The 26,000-nt window shown below is 38.9% G+C and overlaps 1 protein-coding gene across 4 annotated transcripts in view; it reads right to left on the reverse strand.

Annotated features, from left to right (window-relative positions):
• The window catches only part of MACROD2 (mono-ADP ribosylhydrolase 2), a 1,902,899-nt gene that overhangs the window by 170,363 nt on the left and 1,706,536 nt on the right, over positions 1-26,000 (reverse strand). For all 4 annotated transcript variants that reach the window (XM_081097752.1, XM_081097753.1, XM_081097754.1 and 1 more), the window contains 2 exons: positions 13,818-13,859; positions 7,436-7,519 (listed from right to left, as the gene is read on the reverse strand). In XM_081097752.1, coding sequence (XP_080953878.1) covers positions 7,436-7,519; positions 13,818-13,859 — 126 coding nt within the window. The remainder of the gene's footprint in view (positions 1-7,435; positions 7,520-13,817; positions 13,860-26,000) is intronic.

Consider the following 26,000-nt stretch of genomic DNA (forward strand, 5'->3'; position numbering starts at 1 on the left):
TATAGTCTCACTTCACTCAGAGAAAAGACGAAGTTCTTACAGTGGTCCACAATGCCCTAGTCAGTGATTCTCAAAGTGGAATCCTTAGCCCAGGTCATCACCTAGGGAATTATGAGAAATGCATTTGCTCAGTTGCCCCAGACCTCTTGAATGAGAGCCTGGGTTTAATATGCCCTGCAGTGATTCTGTTGCACACTCAAATGTGGATCCACCTCTCTATGGGATCAGTCCTCAATGACCTCTACAGTCACTCACATTGGCCTTGCTTTTCTTAGAATCCGACAGACTTTGCTCTCATTAGAGCTTTGGTGCTTGCTATTTTCTCTACCGGAACACTCTTTTCCCCCACATAGTTGCTTAGGTTACTTTTTATGTTCTTCAACTGTTTTTTTTTTTTCTCTCTTTCAAATTCAACTTAATAACCAGTGAGATTCAGCATATTTGAAATCTTAAACTATCTCTCTCCTAAATCTCCCTTCCCTGCCACCAACTTATACACACATGAGCATCTCCTGTCTCCTCTTCTCAGCTTGATTTTTCTGCATGCCACTTGGCTTGGGATTGCTCATGAAATTTCTATCAAGATGTCAGTCAGCTCTGCTGTCATCCACAGGCTTGCCTGAAGCTGAAGGATCTGATTCCAGCCAGGATGGCTTGCTCAGAGGACATGTTGGTTGGTGCTTACTGTTGGCAAGAAGCCTCGGTTCCTTTCCAGATAGACCTCTCCACAATGCTGCTGGAGTGACCTCAGGACATGGCAGGTGCCTTATCCCCCAGTTAGTGATCCAAGAGAAAGCCAGGCAAAAACCACACACTTTTATAACCTAGACTTTTATGACCTAGGATGTCATATCATGTACTATCATGGGATGTTATGACCCAGAACCATCAAGGTAAGATACTCTCAAATTTCTGACCCATGGAAAGCCCGAGATAATAAATGCCATTATTGCTTTAAGCTGTTAAGTGTTGGAATACATTTTCAGGCAGCAATAGATAAATTTTCAGGCAGCAAAAATTCTTCATGTGCCACTATTGACTTACTATATATTTTATTTAATTAAAAAATCCATCAACCATTGCCTCCACATATATCCTAGAACAGAAACACTAAAAAAGAAGGGTTCTCTGTGTGTGTTTCGTCAGTGCCTAAAAGAGTGCCTATACCAGTGATGGCGAACCTTTTGAGCTCGGGGGTCAGCATTTTGAAAAACCCTAAGCCCTGGCCGGTTTGGCTCAGTGGATGGAGTGTCGGCCTGCGGACTGAAGGGTCCCGGGATCGATTCCGATCAAGGGCATGTATCTTGGTTGCGGGCACATCCCCAGTAGGGGGTGTGCAAGAGGCAGCTGATCGATGTTTCCCTCTCATGGATGTTTCTAACTCTCTGTCCCTCTCCCTTCCTCTCTGTAAAAAAATCAATAAAATATATTAAAAAAAAAAAGAGCACTTTCTCTTAAAAAAAAAAAAGAAAAACCCTAACTTAACTCTGGTGCCGTGTCACATATAGAAATTTTTTGATATTTGCAACCATAGTAAATGGTTGATATTTATTTTATATATTTAAATGCCATTTAACAAAGAAAAATCAACCAAAAAAATGAGTTCGCGTGTCACCTCTGACACGCGTGTAATAGGTTCGCCATCACTGGCCTATACTATCAAATAGACATTTACAAAAGTGCATGGAATTAATACGTAGAGAAGCTGTGCCTGGGTAGCAGGGAGCTATGCTAGGATGGTTGGAGGAAGAAAAGTACTGTGGGGAACCTCTGTGGTACCACTATTTTGCACAACTTGACAGGGCACCATTTTCACTGTATACCTGGTGAATGAAGGCTTCTGAGATCACAGCTCCATGTGATACTCATTTTGGCCTTGCAGATCCTTTGGGCCACAGTTTGGGAAACATCCAGGAGAACAAGACCAACCACAAGGACTTAGGACAAGACCCAGTTTCAGCAGAGAGATCATTGGCTCTAGAATCTTATAGAACTAGCAGAGAGTCAGAGACTTCCAAAGACTATGGGCTCTGGACAATGAATGTCTCAGTGGCAAGGTCTGAACTCATGGCCAAAGCCCACCTGAACCAGAGTCCACATTCTCCTTCATGTCACTGACTCAATCTGGTGTCCTCTATGAAGTTTTAGATGCAGAAAGTAGAGGTTGAGGAATGGCTGAGAGGGGTGGTTGTCTAAATATTGGGGGTACTCTAGTTCCTTGGGATACTTGACTTGAAGAAAAGGAGAGTTGAAATCAGGAATGAGAAGAGAGACTAGGAGAAAGTTGATTTGGAACAGGAATTATGTGGTTGGGGGAAGGGCAGAGTGTGCTGAGTGAGCTTAAAAGAGCAAAGAGAAAAACAAAACAAAACAAAACAAAACGCCTAATGAGATATGAGATTTAGTCAGTGCGTATTAAACCTTATTTCTACTTGCAAAATGTGTTTTCATATTAAAAGGACTTCCAAGCATTAATAAACAAAGTAGGTGAGTTTTTGGTGGGAATTCTTCCTTTTGCAAATTCAATACATTTTGACTTAGTGGCAGGTAGTTTCCATATATTATCCTGTTTAAATCTCCCCACAGTCCCACAAAATCAGTGTTTTTTCCTTTATTTAGTATGAAGAAACTGAGGTTTAGGTAAAAAAAAACCTAAATAACCCAAAACACCTTCCAGGGGCCTGGCCGATGTAGTTCAGTGGTTGAGTGTCAACCTATGAATCAAGAGGTCACTGGTTCAATTCCAGATCAGGGCACTTAGTGTGGGGCATGTAGGAGGCAGCCAATCAATGTTTCTCTCTCATTGATATTTCTTTTTTAAAATATATTTTTATTGATTTCAGAGAGGAAGGGAGAGGGAGAGAGATAGAAACATCAAAGATGAGAGAGAATCATTGATTCGTTGCCTCCTGTATACCCCCTACTGGGGATCAAACCATAACTCAGGCATATACCCTTGACCAGACTTTAACCCAGGACCCTTCAGTCCGCAGGATGATGCTTTATCTACTGAGTGAAACCAGCTAGGGCTCTCTCATTGATATTTCTCTCTATCCTTTTCTCTTCCCCTCTTTCTAAAACAGAAGTCAATGAAACATAGTGAAAACAACAACTGCCCAAATAGGAAGCATAAGTTGGACAATCAAGAGCTCTGTCCACACTCATGCTGAATTGTTTCTCTGTGGGTAGGAGGATTCATGTTATTGCCTAAATCAAGACACTTCTAAGAGTGAAAGTAAACATTGCTAATAATATGCCAAGAACAACAGGCATAGACCAGGATCATTCTGGGTCACACAGGATGGACCTAAGGTAATTCTATTCAGGCAGGTACAGCCTTTGTCACTATGAAAAATCCCTCAGGACTCACTTTCTCTAAGCCCCACTTAAATCCCAGAATTGACTCTGAAACAGGAGTCTATGGTCATAACCACAGCTGTTTAATGGGTAAGTGTGGAGAGCACTACTGAAAATGAAATAGACTGTTGAGTCCTTCTGCTAATTCGCAGCAGGAGGGTGGTTCAGAATGGCCCAGAACCAAGCAGCACAGGGAGTATAATTAAAGCAAGATGATGACATAAGCTTTTATTATATTCTAATTTTCAGCACAAAAATTTACATTTTGCTTAAATTCTTGTTATTTAAGGAGAGGATAAAATAAAGATTTTCTTCATGAAAACACTGCTTTTCTCTATTTCCACTTTCTTTTAAAATAAAGCTGGTCAGTCACTAAGCTAAGCTCATTTGAGTGATGGCAAAGTCAAAATTATGACTGCCTGATTTTACCCTTCACTGCACTTGTCACAAGAATTAAATTAAAGATCATGCTTATGAATATAATGCATGAACTGCTGCAAGGCATTCTGAAAGATAGAATGTCCCTCCTGTCCAGCCACTCACAAAACAGCGTGTCACATGATATTTTAATATGCAGAGAAAATAAGAGGGCAGAGAGAAAATTCCAGCGCCCAGGGAATGCGAAGTGCATTCCACCAATGGTTCATGTATTCAGAAAAAAATTATTTTAGTAAAAACAATAATAATAATACCTACAATAGCAACATTAGATCCTTCAAATTTGTATAGTGATTTCAAGTTTCTAAGACGCTTCCACGTATAATTTCATCTGACAAAAGATATCATTAACATTTTAAAGTGCAGAATAGGGTTGCTTGATTTAGCATTTAAAGGGCCCGGTTTCCTGAAGAATGAGCGTCACGCATGCAGGCTTGTTGAATATTCTATGTGGAGGCAATTGTAGAGCAAGAGTCGAAGTGCTAGTGCTTTCTGTACAAATATGAATGGAAATAGCACTCATTTCTAAAACCCACTGAAGGCTTTGAAGGTCTATGTACAGGGAAAATTACTGTTCTTATCTTGCTATTGCATTTTAGAAGCATACTATACATTCTCTTTTGTTTTTTAATGAAAATATGTTTTTGTTTTATAAATATGAAATGATTCTTGCCATATATATTTTTCAATTACACATGCATTTTGAAATTGAATAATAAACACTCCAAAAATCTTCCCTTGCCCCTTCTCTACTCCACCGAGATAATTCCTGAGGTCATTTGATATATATCTTTCATCTTTCCAGACTGTGCATTATAAATGTAGGTATGCATACACATACAGATATGGGTACATATTTATTTGTGGTTATGTACCATCTACCAGTCATTTATGTTCTCTCTCTCTCTCTCTCTCTCTCTCTCTCTCTCTCTCTCTCTCTCTCCCCTTCTATCTGATTCTTGAATACATGGCTGATTTGATGCTTTTGTAAGGGAACTTCTTAGAAACATGAAATTATGAAGGAGATTGAATCAAGATTTATAAGCAAGCACTGAAATTATTATTTGCTTTGAGACATTTGTCAATCCCGGATGATCTAGACTAGAATAGTGATTCTCAAACTTGAACACATATCTGAATACCCAGAAGGCTTTTAAAAGCACAGATAACTGGGCCCCACCTCAGAGTTTCTGATGCAGTAGGTCTGGGATGGGGCCCTTGAATTTGTATTTCTACCAAGTTCCCAGGCGATGTTGGTGATGCAGATACACAAATACTCTTTGAGCACCACTAGCTAGAGCTTGGGTTTGAACAGGCCATGCATGTAAAGCACAGAAGGGCTACTGCTTTGGTCCTAAATATAGTGGAAAATTTGCCTGCCTCAGTTTAGCATTGGTTGGAGAGGGGAAAAGGAAGAAAAAAAAAACATTTGTTGAGAATTCCTGATCTTATACACACACTAATATGAGTTTAAGGACAAGCAGCAAGCAAAACAAAGCCAAAAATCAAACCCTGAGAAAATTATTTTTTAGTTCAAAGAATTCCTAAGGTGGTAGTATCTCCAGGTACCTCAAACAACAAAATGTGAATAACCCAACTTCAAAAACCTTTCACAAATAAAAATGCAGGGAATTTGACAATCAAAAAAAGATAAAATAGAGCCCTGACTGGTTTGGCTCAGTGGATAGAGCGTCGCCTGCAGACTGAAAGGTCCCAGGTTAGATTCTGGTCAAGGGCATGTACCTTGGTTGCAGGCACATCCCCAGTAGGGGCTGTGCAGGAGGCAGCTGATTGATGTTTCTCTCTCATCGATGTTTCTAACTCTCTATCCCTCTCCCTTCCTCTCTTTAAGAAATCAATAAAATATATTTAAAAAAAGGTAAAATACAAAAAGACAACAATAAGTATGAGTCTGCAGAAACAATAAATGACAGAATTTTACTTACAAGATTAGAGATATTTAAATTCCAGATACAGGTTATTTTAGAAGATATTTTATGTTTCAACTAAAATATAAATAACCAGAAAGCATAAAAGGGAGGCAGAGACACAGAATACCAAAGACACCAGCACTTTCTCCTGAAAGGACCAATGGTGTTTTTCATATGCAGGAGTGAAATCCAGCATTCAAAAGCCCAATAGGGGTCAAGATGCGCCAGTCTGACCTCATTCAGAATAAAGCAAACCTCATTCGAAATAAACAAAGTTTTATTTTAAACTTTCTTACAGATTTGCATCCTCAATTGGTTCTGAACCCTGTGAGGGGGAAGGCAGCGGCACTGCTTATCAAGTAGAAGCCTGAAGCTCACACAGATGCTGTGCAGTCATGGAGGGGAGCTGCTCAAGATCTCCCCTCAAGAGAGAACCTGCTACTGGGAATGAAGTTAGCTGACAGCTTCCAGCACCCACACTTTTGGAATTCACGGCAGCCTAATATTCATGCCAAGGCTACTTTCTCTCCAAGCTGCTTGCCGCCAGGGAATGAGCAAGGGAAAGGGACTCAGGAGCACAGCATTCCTGCCCTGAGCATGGCTCCTCTGATGACCAACCCTTGCTCTGGACCTCCCCAGACTTTCTGCCTGCAAAGCAGACTGAGGCTCTTCCTGGCGAATCCTCCCTCCCTTCTCTCCTTCCACCTACGCCTGCTCTCACTCTTGCTCCTCCTTATCCTTCACACACTTTCCCCCTCTAACTTTCCTGCACTTCTTCTTCATCTTAGCATCATCCTCCGGGAAGACCAAAGTGACCCTGTCAGCATTTTTATTCTCTCTATTTCACAGTGGATGAAGTGGGGTTCCAAGCAAGGTAGTAGAACGCATAAGTGTGTTACCCTTTTAGAAGGTTACGCTTGCTCTTAGCTTAGTGGATCGCTTAAAAAATGCCTCGCCTACATTTTATTTATTTGTTGTCGTTTTCTTATTAAATTGATTGCGGTGACATTAGTCAACATGAACATCTAGGTTTCGTGTGGGTTTCTATGCCACAAGATCTGTATATTGCACCGTGTGCCCACCAGCCAAAGTCAAATCTTCTCCTCTCACCTACATTTTAAAGGAAAAATTTGAACATCTTGAAAGCAATACCAGTGTTGTAACAGAGAGACAGCCATTTCTTTCTAAAACTGAGTCCAATTGAACCTGCTTATTCAATACCTGAGTGCAAAGATACATTGGCTTCTAGAAAATGGAAGAAAACTCTAAAGACAGGAAGCATTTCCACCACCCAATGCTGAGGTCTGATGCTGGACTCAGAATGTGTTCGTGAGAAAAACAAATGATCACAATAAGCCAACAGCCATGGCACTGCTCATCATGTATAGGTCTCGACTTCAGCCTCACAGGATTTCAGAACGCTACTCCCAATTCCGAGCTTGGCAGAAATGAGAAATGTAAATCACACTGAGAAAAAACAATTTTTTTTTTAAAAAAAATGGTTTTTACCTTAACAAATTAAACTTAAACTTGATTTTTTAAAATCTCATTTAGGGGAGAGTAAACATATTAGGAAAAGGAAAAGAATTGTCCTGTGATTTTTGGACTTTAGAAATATCTGCAAACATGACAGCATACACATAATTTAAAAATTAAAGAGAAATTTTTTACCGGCAGGATTTATTAAAGAAAGGAGAAGCATGACTTACCCTCGCTAGAGTCTTTGGAACTTTCCGGCTTCTTGGCTTTGCTTTTCTTGTGGGGTGGAGAGAGGGCTTTTGGCTCTACCCCTTCTGGAAGCACAAAGATTTAAAACATTCTTATTTAAATATTTACCAGTAGAGCTCAACATTATGTTAAAGTTTAAAAATGTTTTCTTCTTAGTAAACCCCCACACATAGTGAGGTCTAATTGCAGATTCATCTGTCATCCTGGTTGAGCTAAGGTTTGTTGATTCTCCTATGAAAATAGACTTACACTTAAGTTCAAGCTTAATTTTTTGTTGTTGACATCATTAATGATTCATACAAATGTGAAATCTTAAGTGCTTTTTATAAAATTAAAATTTCTCTATAAGGCAACCTCAACTTATTTTTTTTCAGGAGAACTTGATTTAAAACTTTATGGATTAATTAATGAACAGTTTTCATTGTGCAATTTCATCCACAATTTTTTTTTTAATGTCTGCAAACCTATTCTCCCCATAGTATGGTGCATTTGAAGGAATAATATTCGTATCTGCCCAGGAATTAAATTTAAAAAAAAACTGAGCTATCCTTAATATTTCTCTTCATTTATTTTTCTAGTAAAGCAACTGTAAGTTCTATCATAAGTCCTATCAACTCTGCTCCAAAATATATCTGACATTCAACCACTGTGCTCATCCTTTGCAATCATCATCCCAATCCAGACTACCATTTCTCTTACCTGGAATAAGACAGAGAGAAACATTGATGTGAGAGAAATACATTGATTGGTTGCCTTCTGCATGAGCCCTAACCAGGGCCCAGGTCAGAGAGGAGCCTGCAACCTAGATATGTGGACATGACTGGAATCAAACCCAGGACCCTTCAGTCCACAGGTCGATGCTCTATCCACTGAACCAAACCAGCTAGGGCTAACTTCTTACATTTTAATCTCACATCAAATTCAGCTCCCAAGAAAGGCTTTCCTTGACCACCTAATGAGAGGAATTCCTGCAAGGAAAATGTCTCTGAAACACATAATTTGGTGTATCTAAAAAAATCTTGTCCCCTTGTTTATTTCTTTATTGTGTGTCTCTCTCCTCTACCCCACATGTGAGAATGTAAGTCTAAGGAGAAAAAATTATTTATCTTTCCTAATCTTTCTTGTGACCCTGCTGCCCAGGGAGCAGGGCCTTGAGAGTTTCATTTCAAATTCTGTTTTATTTTCCCTTCACCCAGGCCTTTTTAAAAATGGTGCCCATGCCTAATTCTCACTCTCTTAGCAGCTGTGGCCTTATGCCAGCATTAAAAATTATACTACATGGCTATGGCAACTCATTTTTCCTTTCCCATTTATTAAAAGAGGAACCAAACAAAAAATGCACTTGCTAGATATGCTACTAAAAACATTGGAATTATGGACTACAAAGCTTTTGGAGCACTGGGTTAGGTCCTCTGTGGTGGCAAGTCCACCACATCTAAGATCATTACCACACGCAGGGTGAAACATTTTGCCAATACTAAATTAGTAATTCCCCCAAACTTCTGTCACTAGGTGTGAGATTGGCATTGACCCTTCAGAATTGGTTCAGTACAACAAGAATTGAGGTACTTGGCACAGCTCACAGAGCACAGATGCTCAGCTCAAAGGGATTCATTAAATGGGCAAAAGCAACACTCCCTGAGAGTAGACTCTAAGCCTTGCGTGCCCCTGAAATTCGTGGATCAAGAAAAGTATTTCCAATCCTTGGAACAGAAATTCAAACCAGCATTTCATGAAGGTGGGTGTTTGAGAATTAAATTCTTAATTTTTGATTTTCCACCCGAATGGGAATTCCCACCTGAGTTAGATTTAAAAAGACAAGAATTTGCGCTCTTTTGAGATTTTTAAGAACCCCCAAAGTACTAATGCTGCACTGTTGAAAAGTTGTAGGGCACTCCTCAGGTAGTCTGTGGGCATGGATACATGGTAATCATGAACATAATCATCTATGACATTAGTACAGTATCATTTCATCATCCCTGTGGAGCAACTCACACGAAAGCCACTGGCACATATGGCCTCTATGCTCAGATTCCTCTTGTGGTCAGCAGGAACCACTCTCCCTCTTGGCCTGGGAAGCTAAAGAAATGTTTCTACAAAAGCACCCACGCTTCTCCTTGACAGTGTATTACATTATGTATGTTGTCTCTGATTCTGGCAGAGAGTGGAAACCTGGACATTTGCCATGAGCTTGGCTTTGCCACTTGAGGAACTCAGCTCTATTCCTGGCTCTCATGTGGCTGAAATGGCACGGGTGGCTGCTGGTTTTCTGTCCCTGCTGGCGCAGTTTGGGAACAGTGCATGGTCAGGTCATGGAAATGGAAGGACCTAGGAAAACATTTACTGTGCTAGGATTACAGAAATATTAAAGGACTTAAAATAAGTAGGCATTTAAACCAGTCTGTTCCTACCATTTCCCCATGGGGGCAGAGCCTCATCCTGAGGATGACCTAGTCCAGTGGTTGGCAAACTGCGGCCCCTTGAGTGTGGCTCTTCCACAAAATGCCACGTGTGGGCACTCATGTAGAGTGTGATTGAAACTTCGTGGCCACACTCAAGGGTCCAAAGAGCCACATGTGGCTTGCGAGCCGCAGTTTGCTGACCACTGACCTAGTCTGACATCAACTGAGATGTTCCTGCCTCTACTTACTATTATAGTTTGGAGACAGGAGCACAAAGTTAAGAATATGAGTTTTGAGATCAGATACAACTAAATTCTGTTTCTAGTATTTAAACAAGGAACCAATCCTTCTTAAGCCTCTGTAATAACATTCCCAGCCTCCTAGAGTTGTTGTGTATCTTAAATGAGTTCATGTATGTTGAGGGATTGGTACAAGGTACATGTTCAATTAAAATATGACTCAGCAGAGGTATGCTGGGGCTGACTTGAACCAGCTCACACCAGCTTATTGTACCCATCTCTCCTCAACTCTGACATGCATCAACCTCATTTAACAATACCAAGTAGGTGTATTTACATCACAAAATCTGCAAACTCTTCACATTGGGGCTTCTTCCACCCAGAGTCAGTTTACCAGCACCTCACTGGCTTTTGGTATTCAAATTATTGTTCACTATTATCTACTAGCATTTGTTGGCTGGTTGCTTCACCCAAGTAGCCTAACATTTTCATTAATTCCATTCTTAAAAGTCCCTCCAGCATTTCTACTTATATGAGAAGAAGAGGTGATGCACGGTAGAGGGGAAGCAGCAGCTAATGGTCTTGGGAAATTTGTTCAGACCCATCTTGGAGACCAACATGGCCAAATGTGCGATCTCAACTGAAGCCAGCTTGTTCACCAATGTCTGGCAAACCCAGCTGGCACCCCATGGAACCATCCAGCACAGAAATCACCCATGATTTCAGCAATCATAGATATTAGGAAATGGAGAGCAGCTTCCAAAGTCCATTTTGCCTGCACCCTTGAACAGCTGCGCCCAGCTGCTGGAGACAAAACCCCCAGGAAATGTGGTGGGATTAAAATCAGACATGGTGATCCAATTAAGGACTCCAAACTGCAAGTGCTGACTCCATCCTAGTGGGCTCTTCATTAGCATTACTAATAAGTTCCTCCAAATCACTCAGTGGTTTGGACAGCTATCTGCATCTCATTAAGAAGACAACTCCCTTTGCCTTGAAATGTATGCTTATGGCACTTAGGCAAATGATCCTTAGCAAGATACGGTCTTGATGCTGGCTAGCTAAAAGGACAATACTCCTTTGCTGGGAATATTGAAGGATTTTCCAAGGATACTTTATGTGGGCAGGCTAGATGAGAATAGCAAACATTAACGTTAAATTCATAAATGCAATCCAAGACAAGGTGACCACTGAAAGTCATTTTTCAACATAAGTTGTTTCCTTTTTTTTTTTTTTTAAATAATGAGACATCCTGCATGGGTATATGAATTGACACTTTAATTTAAATTTTATCTTGGTCTTTGTGTTTTACAAAAGGCAAGCAGAGTCTTGTTTTAGTTTGGACTGTCTCAGAAATAAGGCACTGAGACAAAGGTTTGAATGTTAGTACTTAGAGAGATTATCCCAGGAAACACCAGAGGTGAGTAGGGAAGTGAAACAGAAAAGGAAAGGCAGCCAACGCTGGGTGTGCTAATGAGCAAGATCCACAGTAAACAATCAGGGCTCAGTTCTCCTGGGGACCTCTGGGCAATGATACAGAATCTTACTGTCCAACACCACATACCGCCCAGGAGTACTTGAAAGGTGGCTAGTCTGAATTGAGATGTGAATGTAAAATGCAAACAAATTTCAAAAACATAGGATGAAAAGAAGTAAAATATCTGACTAATATTTATATTGTTTATACATTGAAATTATGTTTTATATATATGATGTTACATAAATATTATTAAAATATTATTCAATTAAATCCTCTTTTTTTTTTTCAATGTGACTACTAGAATATCTGAAATTATACCTAGGCTCTCATTTGAGACTTGCATTATATTTCTACTGAACAGTGCTGGAGAAGAACATGCCTCTGATGTCCTACAGGGGGGGGGGCTGATCAACTGTCTATCCTTGATTGAGGGTTGCTCCAGAGAAATTAATCTCCTGGTATTTTGAGTTTGCTTTCATGAGCAGAGAAAAGCACTCAGCAGAGAACTTTCTTTCACAAGAACTTTCCTCAGAAAGCTGCTGAAGTTGGAAAGTGACAGTGAGTGTCAAGGGGACACAGGTAGGAAACTGACAGCTGCTGCTACCATGCCCCATCCACCTAGTTCTTTCCTGCTCCCGAAGTCTAGACTGTCCCTCTGCTTCTAGGACCCTCTGAATATTGCCCTGAGGAGACCAAGGGAACTTTAGAAATCAGACGTGTTCAGACTGAAGAAGAGTAGATAGAAGCAATGATCAATGTTCCAATGAACTGTTAGGAAGAAAAGGAACCGGTGTTATTTCTCCAGGAAGATAGTGAGAGATCAGGGAAGGGAGGCAAATTTGATTTAACAAGGAGAAGGACAATTTTAACCAAACTTTACCTAACGAGATTGGTTGCCTCCTGCTAATGGAGCTGCTCAGATTAAGGTTGTCAGTGATTTGTAGGCAGTTATGAAAGTGAATAGAAGTTACACAAAAATTAGAACCGCTAAGATATCTATTTTTATTTTGAAATCTGGATTTAATTCATGCCTTGAGTAGGGTAGCCATTGGAATAGGGAACTTATACCATACAATTAAGTCCTATACCCTTTCAGTATTTGTTAGAAGGACATAGAGAAAAGTAATAATTTATTGAGTGTTTATTATGCTCCAAGACACATTTTGGACTTGATATAATGTAATCCCTCGAATAAGACTATATGGTGAGTTATTGCCCCCAGAGGTGTAAACTGAGATTATAGAGACAAGACTGTTGCCCAAAGTAAAAAAGTGATGGAACCAGAATTGAATTCAGGCCTGTTGATTCATGCATTCCTTATCAGGCACAGATTGAGTGGCTACCTCAGTCCAGAGCCTATGCTTTTAGCCACTAGATTTCTCTCATCAAACACTAGTCTTTCTGGAGGAGTTGGCAGGCATCTTAATTTCTGATAATGAGAGCAATATATTAGATGTACAAAATGTATTTTCAAAAATGCCCACAGCAACATTTCAGATACTAAATGCTTTGCAGAACCTCACTGCTCCTCATCAAGAGATTGAGTCTGTTTTCTCTTTCGTTAAGCCTAGGTGAGTTGACTGTTCCAAAGAAAGTTCAGTAGAAGTGATGCTATAGTACCCGTGAGGCTGAGTCCTATAAAGAGCTAAGCTCCCTCTGGCTTGCTCACTCTCTCTATAAACCACTTTGGAACCTGGCAGCCATGCTATGAGGAAGCCCAAACAACAAAAAGAGGCCATGCGTAGGTGTTTCAGAAAACTGCCCTGGCTAAGGTTTCAGCTGATAGCCATTATTAGTCACCAGTCAAGCAGGTGCGTGAGGGAATCTTCAGAAGATTTCAGCCCAGAGATGTTGAGTTTTTCTGCTGAGGCCTCAGGACTGTGAAGGAGGATTACCAAGTCACTCTTGCTATGTTCTGTCTGAATTATTGGTCCACAGAAAATATGGGCACAATGAGTGAGTGTTTTAGCCACTTAGTTTTGGGGGTGACTTGTTATATAACTCTATTAACTATAACCTTATGTTTCATTTTGACCTTAACTGTCAGGAATCTCAAAGTAAAATTTAATGCTTAAATATAGTAGCTGTATTAGGCATAAGAGTTAACAAAACTATTTTATCTTATGACCTTGAACATACATTTTCTGAACCTTATTTTGTCTTTTCTTAAAAAAGTAAAATGTACATAATCAATATAATGATCTTTTCCCTTCCTCTAAGAATAAATTCATAAATTTAATACCTGAATCTTCTTTCATGTCAACATCTTCTTCTTCATTATCACCTATTTAAAAAAAAAGATAAAGAAAAATTCATATGAAAGCCAGAAACACTTGAATTCTCCAATTGATTAATTTAAAAAAAAGAAAAGAAACTTAGTAAAAAAAGAATAATACTGGTATCACATGATCTCACTCATATGTGGAATCTAATGAACAAAATAAACTGATGAACAAAATGGATCCAGAGACATAGAAGCATGGAACTGACTGACAAATATCAGAAGGAAGGTGGGGAAGGCTGGGTGATGAGAAGAGATTAACAAAAGAACTTGTATGCATACATGCACAACCCATGGACACAGACAATAGGGTGGTGAAGGCTTGACAGGGGGTGGGATGGAGAGGGTCAATAGGGGAAAAAGGTGACATATGTAATACTTTCAACAATAAAGATAAAAAAAACACACTAGCCAAACTCTACTTTAGAAACATATATGTTTATTCTAATACATCATTACAACATGCAAAAATTAGTTTTGCATATAAGTAAAGACTGACTGAGAATGCTAAAAACTACTGCAGTTTAATTTTGGTCATTTGCGGGATTACCTGTATATTTGGTATTTTGCTTTTAATTAAATAAATATTTTGGCAAAGTATATGTAATAAATAAGTTATTACTATCCCTTTCCAATATGCATTATTCTGTTTAAAAAAAAAGAGGAAAAGAGAATGATACATCATGCATTTTTACTGTCTTATACTATCAGGTAAATTAGGAAGAAAGTACACACATTAGAGCACCTGGGGTTTATCTTTTTAAAAAATATATATATTTTATTGATTTTTTACAGAGAGGAAGGGAAAGGGATAGAGAGTTAGAAACATTGATGGGAGAGAAACATCAATCAGCTGCCTCCTGCACACCTCCTACTGGGGATGTGCCCACAAGCAAGGTACATGCCCTTGACCGGAATTGAAACTGGGACCTTTCAGTCCGCATGCGACGCTCTATCCACTGAGCCAAACCAGTTAGGGCTGGGGTTTATATTTCTTTAAAAATTTGTCATATATTTATAACAAGCTATATATGCAATAATTTGCTTTTTGTTATAAAAGTTATGCGTGCTCACTTAAATAATTTCAGTTCCTAAAAAATAAAACTCACAGACTTTCCATACCACCTTTTCTGCATTTAGTAAAGATATGCCCGCTCACCTCAAATATCTGAGAAATGTGGGCTCACCACTGGGTTGTAGTTCAACATAGTGACCCAGCCCTGACTGCTACACATCTAAATCCCAGCCTTTAACGCTGTGCTTTCACATGCCCCACCAGTGTCACCACTCCCACTTTACTCCCCTCCTTTCCGTGCCCAGGCAACCCCTTCAACTGGATAAGGACCTGTGCTTCCTCTGTACTCTGGATGACATATTTGTTGTTTTGAACTTTTGTGTTGTTCTTACTTATTCCTCACATCTAGTCAGTGCCAAATGCTGTCCATTTCCATGTTTCCTCCTTGCTACTCACATGCTGCAACCCAGATGCAGACGATCAGTGCCTTTGCCCTGCCTGGATTACGATTTCCACACGGGCCCTCTGTTCTTGCCGCTCCTGACTCCAACTCCTTGTACATGTAGCTGCCAAATCAGTCTTAAAATACAGTTCTGATCTGGTTCACAACCTTTCAGTGACTCTTTTTTGCTTAATGAGAAAAGTCTAGGCTTTTGGGGGGTAACACTCAGGGCCAAGATATCTGGTTCCAACCAGTTTTCCCCATTTCACCACCCCTGTCCCGTCCATGCTGGCACCTACATACTTGACAACACCTGCATCTTCTCTATTTTCTCAGGGACTCCTTTAGCTTCCTTTACCTGCCTCAGTCTTGGAAGCAAGGGTCGGCTCCATTCCTCCACTCTCATCCTTCAAGGCCAAGGCTGAGGTGTCCTAACATTTGCTCAAACCAAGTTTGAATGAATAATATTTCCTTTGACATATTTTATTGCTGTCAACATATGAATGTTAAGGACCTTTGGGTTTAGGTCTGCATACAGGTTCCTCCACCCAGCCATTCTCTAGGCATGTGATCTTGGAGAAGTTACCAAACCTTCCTGAGTTTCAGGCTTATCAACCATAAAGTGGGAAATAATACTGCCTCCTTTATAGAGCTCTAAGAATTCAATGAGATAATGCCACATAAAGCATTAGGACTGCTACTGAAACATTGTCAAGTGCCGAATATTAGCTGTTATTACCACCAAATTCTACAGTTACTAGTTAATATATCTATCTTCCAAATGTTCATCTCTATATCACAAGTTCTGCAAAGGTAAAGACCATGTGTTATGTTCCTTTGTATTCTGTGGTACCTAATGTAATTAATTTTATACACTGAAATCAATAAAGAAATTTTTCGCTGGATTAAATTTCTGTTATTTCCTATGTTGCTCCTATATATTAGGACAAAATGTATCTATGTGAGGGCCAGAAAATAATGAGGACTCAGTAAAGATCTGCATCTTCCTTCTGGTTGTGTTTTATAATATAGTAATTTTTAGCCACATTTATTCAATATGGCACTCTTCTTAGTGTTAATTATAAATAAAGATTAGAGGTATATTAGTCAGTGGAAATGGAAAATGTATTTAATTTGAGGTATTAGAAAGGTAATTCATGATAACCATCATTAGCTTTTAAAAAAGTAAATCTTTCGTTCAGCTGTTGGAAACATTAGCGATTTTCTATACAATTTCTTTCTTTAATTCTTCCTAAAAATACAGTTTTGGGAGAAAGAATACCTATTTCTTAGAAATATAATTTTCTAACTAAATGATTATCAAAATGTTATAAAGAAAACTCTTCACAGATTCTTCCCTGAACTTAATATATTTACACAGAATTCTGTTTTCAGAACCATCTAAAATCTCTATGACGACAGACTCCCTGGAACCTCAGAGTGGAGTGAGAATGAGTCTCTACAGTTTCTAGGAAAAGATAACGGAAGAGTCCAATATTTGTTTGCTTGTCACCCATGTATCCAATAGTCTACCTGGAAAACACTCATTGGTAGTCTGTTGTGTGCAAGGCTTTGTGCTTGGGGAAACAAAAAACACCTGATGAATCAGACTCCTAAGCAGTTGTCTAGAAACTTATCATTAGTAAGGAAACTAGAACATGAAGATACATTTGAACATATGGTAGTGAGTTGTCAGTGCCATTACGAAAGGTGTCAGAGAAGGGATAGATGCTTCTAGTGGACTACTTGGTAGGGTTCTTAGAAAATGTGACATCGGAGCAAATATTTCAACTTTATAGACTGTTCTAACAGCATTGTCCCCAGAATTAGCCTACAGTGTTGAAGAATCAGATTTGGTGTTTTCTTTCATTCATTCCTTCCTTCCAGTCATTCACTAATTTATACATATAGTAGTTAAGTATGTATCCAGAACCTGGACTCCGACTGTTTGGACTTACTTCTAGGCCCAACTATAAATAGCTGTATAATCTTGGGCAAATTCTGTAAACCTATATACTTTAGCTCCTCATCAAGAAAATAGGCATAATAAAGGTACTAATATTCTAGAGTTGGTAATACATGTAAAATGTTTACACAGAATAAGCATTCAATAAATACTGGCTTTCACTATTAGGATGTCATTATTATACTACTTTTACTACCTAAACAACCATTTATGGAGCAACACCACACACCAGAACTATGCAAGGCCCTGAAGCAATGGGTTTACAATTCCTTCCTTCAAAGAGCTCCCAAAGAAGTGGGTGATACAGAAAATTAAAACAATAATCAGAAGAGAAAGTAACAGAGTCTCTGGTGCAGGTATGCAGAGGTTCTACTGAGAAATAGACATGTGGCCGCTAAGTCAGAGAGAAAGTCTGTGAAGGCTTTCCAGAAGAGACTTACTCGGAATCCTAACGGGTGAGAATTCACTAGGGGGGAAAGGCTGCAGTAGATTCCCAGCAAAAGTGGATGCTCTGCCTACTCCTCCATGTTCCTTGATGCTTCAGTGATTGCCAGTCTGACATCCAGCCGCCAGCCCCTAGGTCTCTTTGTCTGAGGGTTTTCTCTGGTTTGCTTGAACCCACTCAAGAAATATAAGGGAATTTTCACACCCCAGAGGGCATCCTATATAATAAAAGCCTAATATGCAAATTGTCCACTCAACTGGGAGTTTGACTAGGAGTTCGACTGCTCGCTATGACGTGCGCTGACCACCAGGGGCAGTGTGGAACATGGCGGGCGTCGGCGACAAAGAGCTAGCAGCAGGTGGCAGTGGAGGCACTGCCGACCCTGATGGGTCCTGAGTAGAGCGGGACTATGGTGGGATGGTGGAGCAGGTGACCAGGTGGTGCCAGGCCAAGGTAGGTGCAAGAGGAGGCCCGAACACTCTGCCAATTGCCCCACAGACGGCAACCAGTGGTGGCTCTAACACTTCCATTACAGAGAAAGGGCAAATAGCAATATTAAAATATTTCTTCTAATTATTTTCCTTTCTATGTAAACAAATCCGTGCACTGGGCCACTAGTTCTTTTGTAAACAACTGATAAGAGTTGCATATAAGTACTCCAGCTCCTTTGCTTCTTGGTGGGCTAATTCAGAACCATGTTCTATACTGTTTCCCAGAGTCTCCTTCTCAGCATTGGAAATGAGCCCCAGTAGTCCAGTAGTAATGTGCTTATAACTTAACATCCCTGCCTTCTTCACTTTCCTGTCTCCCTTCCCCATTCCTCTGATGGTATTTCCTGGGATCATGTCCCAAATAAATGACTCCCACTTGAATTATTGTTTCAGATCTACTTCTGGGGGAACCCAACCTAGACAAGGGTAATTGCACTCAAGCAGAGGGAAAGGCAGCTGTAAAAAAACACAGATATAAATAGTCAAGGTGCTTTTAAGTAAATAAAACAAGTTCTGAATGACTGGAGAGGGGAGTTATAGGAGAAACTAAGGATAAACTAATCTGTTCCGACTAGATAATGAAGGATCTTCCATGCTGGGTATGATGGTTAATTTTATGTATCAACCTGACTAGGTCATAAGGTACCCGGTCATGGGGGGCCAAGACATTTGACAAACATTCTTCTGAGCATGTCTGTGAGGCTGTTTGTGGTTGAAATTAACATTTAATCAGTAGACTGAGTAAACTTCTGCTAGAGTTCCTTTGTGCTGGGACACCAGAGTTTTCTTGCCTTTGACTCATATTGAAACACCTGGTCCTCCTGGGCTCAAGCCTGCAGGCATTTGGATAGAAACTATGTAATTCAATCTCCTGGTTCTTACGTCTTTAGATGCCTACTAAAACTACATTCATCACATATGGATCTCTAGCTAGCCAACTGCAGATTTTGGGACTTGTCAGCCTTCATAATTGTATAAACCAATTCTTTCTAATAAACTAGAGGCCTGATACATGAAATTCATGCATGGGTAGGGTCCCTAGGCCTGGTTGGTGATCAGGGGCGACCGGCAGGGTGATCGGGGGGGGGGGGGGGGGGCCCGCTGGCACCCACCTTGGCTGGCATGGGGCCTGCGGTCTGGGGGCAGCTCCTGCATTGAGCATATGCCCCCTGGTGGTCAGTGTGCATCATGGCGACCAGTTGTTCCCCCATTTGTTTGATTTGCATATTAGGCTTTTATTAAATAGGATATCTTTCTATCTATCTATCTATCTATCTATCTATCTATCTATCATCTATCTATCTATCTGTCTATATGCTCTTGGTCCTATTTCTCTGTAGAATCCTGATTAATGCCCCAGGTTGAAGCATTTAAACTTTATCTTGAAAATTAAGCAACTTTGAACAGAAGAATAACATGCTATCTTTTGAGAGATAACATTTTTATGATACAAATTTACTAAAAATCTACAAAACATATGGTATTATTTGCATTAAAAATAAGCATAGAATATTTTTGGTCTGCAAAGCATCTAATGTGCTATTACTTGTTAATGAAATCCACTTTAGTTCAACATTATTTTATATAATGTGTTTACTTGAGCCATATTTATGCAACACATTTCTAGAAAAAGAAAAGTAATTTCTTTTTCTAACTAAACAAGGAACCAAAGAGAAAATATATAATAGAAGATGCTAGCCATTATATGCAGGAAATCATGCCATTCAAAAATTGGAGCAGTTAGGAAACTGATGGAGGATGGGCACAGAGCCACTGCCCTTTTTAACAGTTCTTCAAGCATCATACTTATTTTTTAGAGCACAAAAATAAAACAAAAGGTTCTTAGCCAAAGTGATGCAGATATCATTTCAAAATACAAAGCAGTCCTTCAAGATGATATTGTTCTGTTTGTTCAGAAATCCAATTCCAGGAAATGCCTTCCCTTCCTAGGCAGAGACCACCCCAAAGCTAAAAGCTCTATTTCATCTTAACATCATTAACGCCTCTTTGATGTTAATTTCATTAATTGAGGCTCTTTTTATTCACAGCACCACTGTTAGATTACCCTGTTGAGTTCTGCACAAAATGTGCAAATATAAATGAAGTTCTTATTTTGATCAAAAACGTGTGAAAGAAGGTGAAGAGATTGGCCAAAGAACTATATGCATAGCCCACCGACAACAGTGAGTGGTGATGGCCAGAGAGAGGGGTGGCAGGTGCTGGGTGGAGGTGGTGGTGGGGAGATGAGGGATGTCTGTAATAGTCTCAACAATCAAAATAATATAAACACAGTATCTAGTACATACTGCGCTTTGTGTAGGTCACCATCTTAGGTATTACTGAAATGGTTATAATTCTTATTTTAAAAATAAATGTGGAAACTGACTAATTTCCTATGAATAACCATTTTCCAGTAACAGCTAGCTTCATACACTTCAGAAACCCTTCATAAGGAAGTATCTAATGCACTTTGAAGTATGTAACAGCTACTTCACCTTCTTTTATGAAAGAGTTAATATGAAAATTTGTTGTCTTAAAGATACCCATCCTTTAGAGCAGTATCTCATTTCCCAATAAGAAATAGTCTTTTACTTCTTTGTAAAACAAAATATACCATGGATTTTGCCATGACTCGGGTTTGTCTTAGTCCTTTACCTAGTGAAAGTTTGGGACTTGCTGGTCTAAAAATAGCCGGGTTGTTTCACAATTGTTGAACTATTTTGCACTGAATAAAGTTTCTTTCTTTACTGCACCCTGCCCCTCCCCCCAAAAGATATCTTTAAAAGGTCAGTATGAAGTTTTCTAAAATAAATAAATAAATAAATAAATAAATAAATAAATAAATAAGCTGATATTTATGTGCTGGAGGAGAATCTTCTAGAAACAGTAGATGTCCCACTGTTTGATATCCAACCTGGGCTAGCTTGTGATTTATAACCAACATTAATGCTGGTAAGGGTATGCCCACATCACACAATTCCTGGGATTGAAGAAGTTATTTTCTTCATAAGATAGTATATATTTTCTTCTGTGCTTGAAATCACCCAGCTACCATGCAGCTTAATGGAGCGGTTATCAGGGACCATGCCAAGGACCCTTAGATTGACTGAGGGACAGGGACATGGATAAAGAATAGCTTAAAGGGACCTGTAGGTTGCAGGGAAAAAGAGTGTGTTTTGAAGGAGAGAAAGTTACCCACGTGGGCTATTAAGGCAGGCTCTCCACTTCCAAGAAAATAAAAGGACAGACACCTGAAATAGATCATACAATTTCCTGTCAAAATTTCAGGGACATCCACACATATGGGCAGGCCTGCCAAAAAATAATTATAGTGATCTTGTGGCTTTTATTTCACGTGCTCCTGAATCCTTCTTTCTCTTAAGGTTTAATTTCATACCACAGGCTTCTTCTGTAGTCTGTTTGTTTTTTGTTTAAATAATTCATTACCAAAGGTTTCTAGGAGCAACTTGCATTTGTAGAGAAAGGAAATATTCATAAAAATAAAGTGCTCCAAGCTTTTTAGGATTTCTCTGAAGTAAGGAAGATGTTGCTATTCTTATGGCTTCTTGTCAAACTTGACAAAGCAGAAATGCCAAGCAAAGAAGTCCTCAGAGAACAGGGATCCTCCTGCCATTAGCTGAAAACCTGAACTCACTAAATCTAACATTTGCTAAATTCACTTTATGCAAGGTAATTGACAGGGCTATAGAAAATTTTTCAAGAATCCAAAGCCAGATACCAGCCCCCCACCCCTGCCTCAACTGGTCCTTGACGGAGAAGAACACTCAAATCTCATTGATTTATAAATCAATCAACCAATAAAAGGTACTGCTTAGAACATTGCATGGTTCTGCCACTTCTGGCTTAGCCAACATGGGGTTCAGGAGGAGGAGGTTGGGGTGGGGGGATATTTTGAATTTAGTTTCAGAGGTGTTGAATTGGAGATGCCTGAGGGACTCCCAGCTGGAGATGACCTGTGTGCAAGCAAGAATACCAGAGAGGAATTGTAGGAAGAGAAGTGAAAGAGCATGGTCAACAGGATAAAGGCTGTCCATTTAGGTAAGTTAAAGGCTGCAAAGGGTCATGTCAAGTCATGTGATCAAATATGCACTGGTTTCAATAACTATGCTCCACCCATAAAAGAGGTTCCTATAACCTCAATGAGGACAGAGTGGTAGTAAGGTGGCGAGAATGACAGGATTGCTGTGGATTATGGAATGAATGGCAAGTAAAGGAGATAACTCTCCAAGGATATGTGGCCAAGAGTGGAAGTTAGGTCTATACATATCGTGCAATATAAGTGGGAGGATTTTCATTTACTTTTTTATTTTTATCTTTATTCTGTGTCTTATTAGGAATTATTTAATTCCTAATATTATTCCTAATATTATTAATTATTAAGGAATTAATAATTAATTCCTTAATTATTAATTAAGACACTTCTGTGTCTTATTAGGAATTATTTAATTCACATAGTATTCCTCAAAATTAATTCTTCCTCCCTTCATTTGCCTCAAAATTTTCAACTACAGAACTGAAACCAGCATGTTTGAAGGGTCTTTTAGAAGGACCCAGCAGGGGTCTCTGTTTAGATTCTCAGGGCATTCTCCCTTCTCCAAGCAGCATTTTATCTTGTCTTTTTTTTTTCTTTTTTCAGAATTTTCTAACTAGATCAAACTGCTTAGTCAATGAATGCTCCTGTCTCTAGGTCTTTATTTGTTCTGCTGTTTATCAGCATTTGCTACACACATTGCACATTCCCCGATTTTGAGGGGACAGATTGCTTTCTGTCTATACCTGCTGCTTGTTTCTGTATTCAGGTTGCTTGGTTACAGCAACACTTCACCAAATTTTCATTGAAGGCAAAATGTGTACGTAGCTTTGAGGCCCAGCATGTGGAAATGGTTCACACGCATTTCCTAAGAAGGCAGTCAACTGATTCATGTGACATTACAGAAAGCACATCTTATATAATTCTAAACATCAATGTAATCCACACATTAAAGTGTAGAAATGTGCACAAATATGCCAAATCCCTTTAAATATTCACAATTAAAGAAAACTCTGAATGCATTTTCTTTGTAGTTTTTTTCTATACAGTGAATGTGTCATTGGAAAACATATGTACAATTCAGACTGGATAAGCAGTTTATCTTGCATTTTTTATGCTTACTTAAGAACAATTTGGTATTTGTTTATTGGTGCTGCTGTAACATATTTCTACATACTTAGTCGCTAAAACAACATACATTTTTATCTTATAGATCAGATGTCCCACATGGGCCTAATGGGACTAAAATCAAGATGTCAGCAATGCTGCATACCTTTCTGGAGGATCTAGGAGAGAACCTGTTTTCTTGCCTTTCTAGCTAATAGAGGCCACCCACATTCCTTAGCTTGTGGCCCCCATTTTCCAGCTTCAAAGCCAGCAATGTTTCCTCTCTGAACATTCTTCCACAGTCATGTTTCCTCTGACCCTCTTCTGCCTCCCTCTTCCAATTTTTAAAGACTTGTAATTACATTTTGCTCACTCAGATAATTCAGGATAACATTCCTATCTTAAAGTCAGCTAATCAGCAACTTAATTCCATCTGCAATCTTATTTTTCCCTTTGCAATATAACTAACATATTCACAAACTAAGGCATCTTCAGTGAGGGGGGAGGTGAGAGGAGGCATTTTTCCTCTTAACCACACCTGGTAATCAGGAAGCAGATTGCCTTGCATAAAAAGTATCTGAGTTGTAAAACACAGAACAATTCCATTTAGAAATAAAGTGATTTCCTATGGGATCAAGTACAGAGGATTCAAATCAAGATCTTTTCTGAGTTTTTAGTTTTCAACTTTATTCTCTTATAAAAAGGGTTTCTTATTTTTCTCTTTTTTAACCTTTCTTCCTTCTTTCCTTCCTTCCTTCCTTCCTCCCACATTTTCTTCTATCTATTTTTGTCTTTATTTCTACCTTTCCTCATTGTTTTGTTATAAAAGAATAATGTCAAAAAGACAAATGACAGATGAGACATCTATTTGCAACATATATTTGAAAAAATTACTAACATTACATACAAAGAGCTCTTACAAATTAATAAGAAAAAGATGAAATAATCAAAAATATGCAAAGGATATATTAGCAAGTTCACATGACACATTTGGAGATACAATAAATAAATAACTGAAAAAAGGATAATCCATACTATTAATAAAATATACTTTGTTACTCATTAATTACCTTATTTCATGGATAAAAGGGATAAACTGTAATATGCCCCATTATGAGAAGTGGGGAAAAGTAAACTCTCACATACTGCTCATGGGAGTGCAAATCCTTTGCAATGAACTGAATGTTTGTATCCCCTCAAACGTATATGTTGAAATCCTAATCCCTAATGTGTAGGTATTAGGAGGTGGAGCCTTTGGGAGGGGATTAGTTCATGAGGGTGAAACTGTCATGAACGGGACTAGTGCCCTTATAACAGGTATCAGAGAGGGCTCTCTCTTTCACCAGTGAGAACACAAGGAGAATGAAAATGACTGTCTACAACTAGGAAGTGGATCCTCACCAGAACCCAATCATGCTGGCACCCTGATCGCACACTTCCAGCCTCCAGACTGTGAGAAATGCATTTCTGTTGTTTATAAGACACCAAGCCTATGCTATTCTGTCATAACAATCCGAAAGGACTACGATATTCAGGTCACTTAATACAGATGTTGGTGTTCATATTTTTGACTCTGTGAATGGAGACCCCTGAAGCTATTCAGCACATGTCATCCACCCATGGTGCTGCAAAAACAATAGCCGATTTGACAAGTGCTATCAAAAGCATCTTGGTTTTGTATGCATTTTGAAAAAGCAATTCCACTTTTAGAAGAGTATTCTAAAAAAATATGAATGTGTGCCAGTATTTACCTATTTATTTATCTATGTGTTATTTATATAAACAAATAGAGAATAGTTTTCAATAATAATTCTACAATTCAACAGTATGGTTTTGGGTGAACATTAGGTCTGTTAAAATTATGTTTTGGAAGACTTTATGATAATAGGAAAATATGTTAAGCATTGGTGGTGACACAAGTTATACGACTGCATTTCTGGATATTTGCATTTTCCATTTTAAAACACCTGAAGGATAAACAACAAAATCTAATTCATTTCTGGACCATAGGACAGGAATGGTTTGTATTTTCTTCTTTTTGATTATCTGTTTTTTACTATAAATCTGTACTACGTTGATAATAAAAAGTCATATATATTTTTAAAAGGATGGTCCCAAAGTTGAAATACCTCCTTTTAAAATGGTAATAAGAAATAAACATTTAAAAATTTATAATGCTTGGTTTACATGCCTCTGTGAATATTCATTTACATTGTTATTCATACTATTTGAAATTGGCCCATTCCTATGTTTGCACATGACAAAACTGAAGCACAGCAAAGTTACTAGTAAGCAACATGCACAAAGTCACAGAGTTCTAAGGTGGTTGTAATGGAATATAAAGTATTTCTTGTGATTATAAACTCAGTGGCTTCCCCCCACATATAGATGATTTTGACTATGTATTGAGTTCTTCATCTGTCATTTGTTACCTATTTCAGATCTTAACCAACATTTTCACCAATATTGCCTTCAAGCTTTGTCTTCTTATCATTATTGTTTTGGGAAAACTGATGTCCATGGAGTAGTTTGGAAGATGAAAAAAAATAGAACATGTAGATATGCCATATGACTGTAGGCACACTAGCTTTAAAAAAACTCTAGCACTATTACTGTAAATAGATTAC

Source organism: Myotis nattereri (assembly GCF_964212035.1).
Source record: "Myotis nattereri genome assembly, chromosome: 8".
NCBI classification, from domain to species: domain Eukaryota; kingdom Metazoa; phylum Chordata; class Mammalia; order Chiroptera; family Vespertilionidae; genus Myotis; species Myotis nattereri.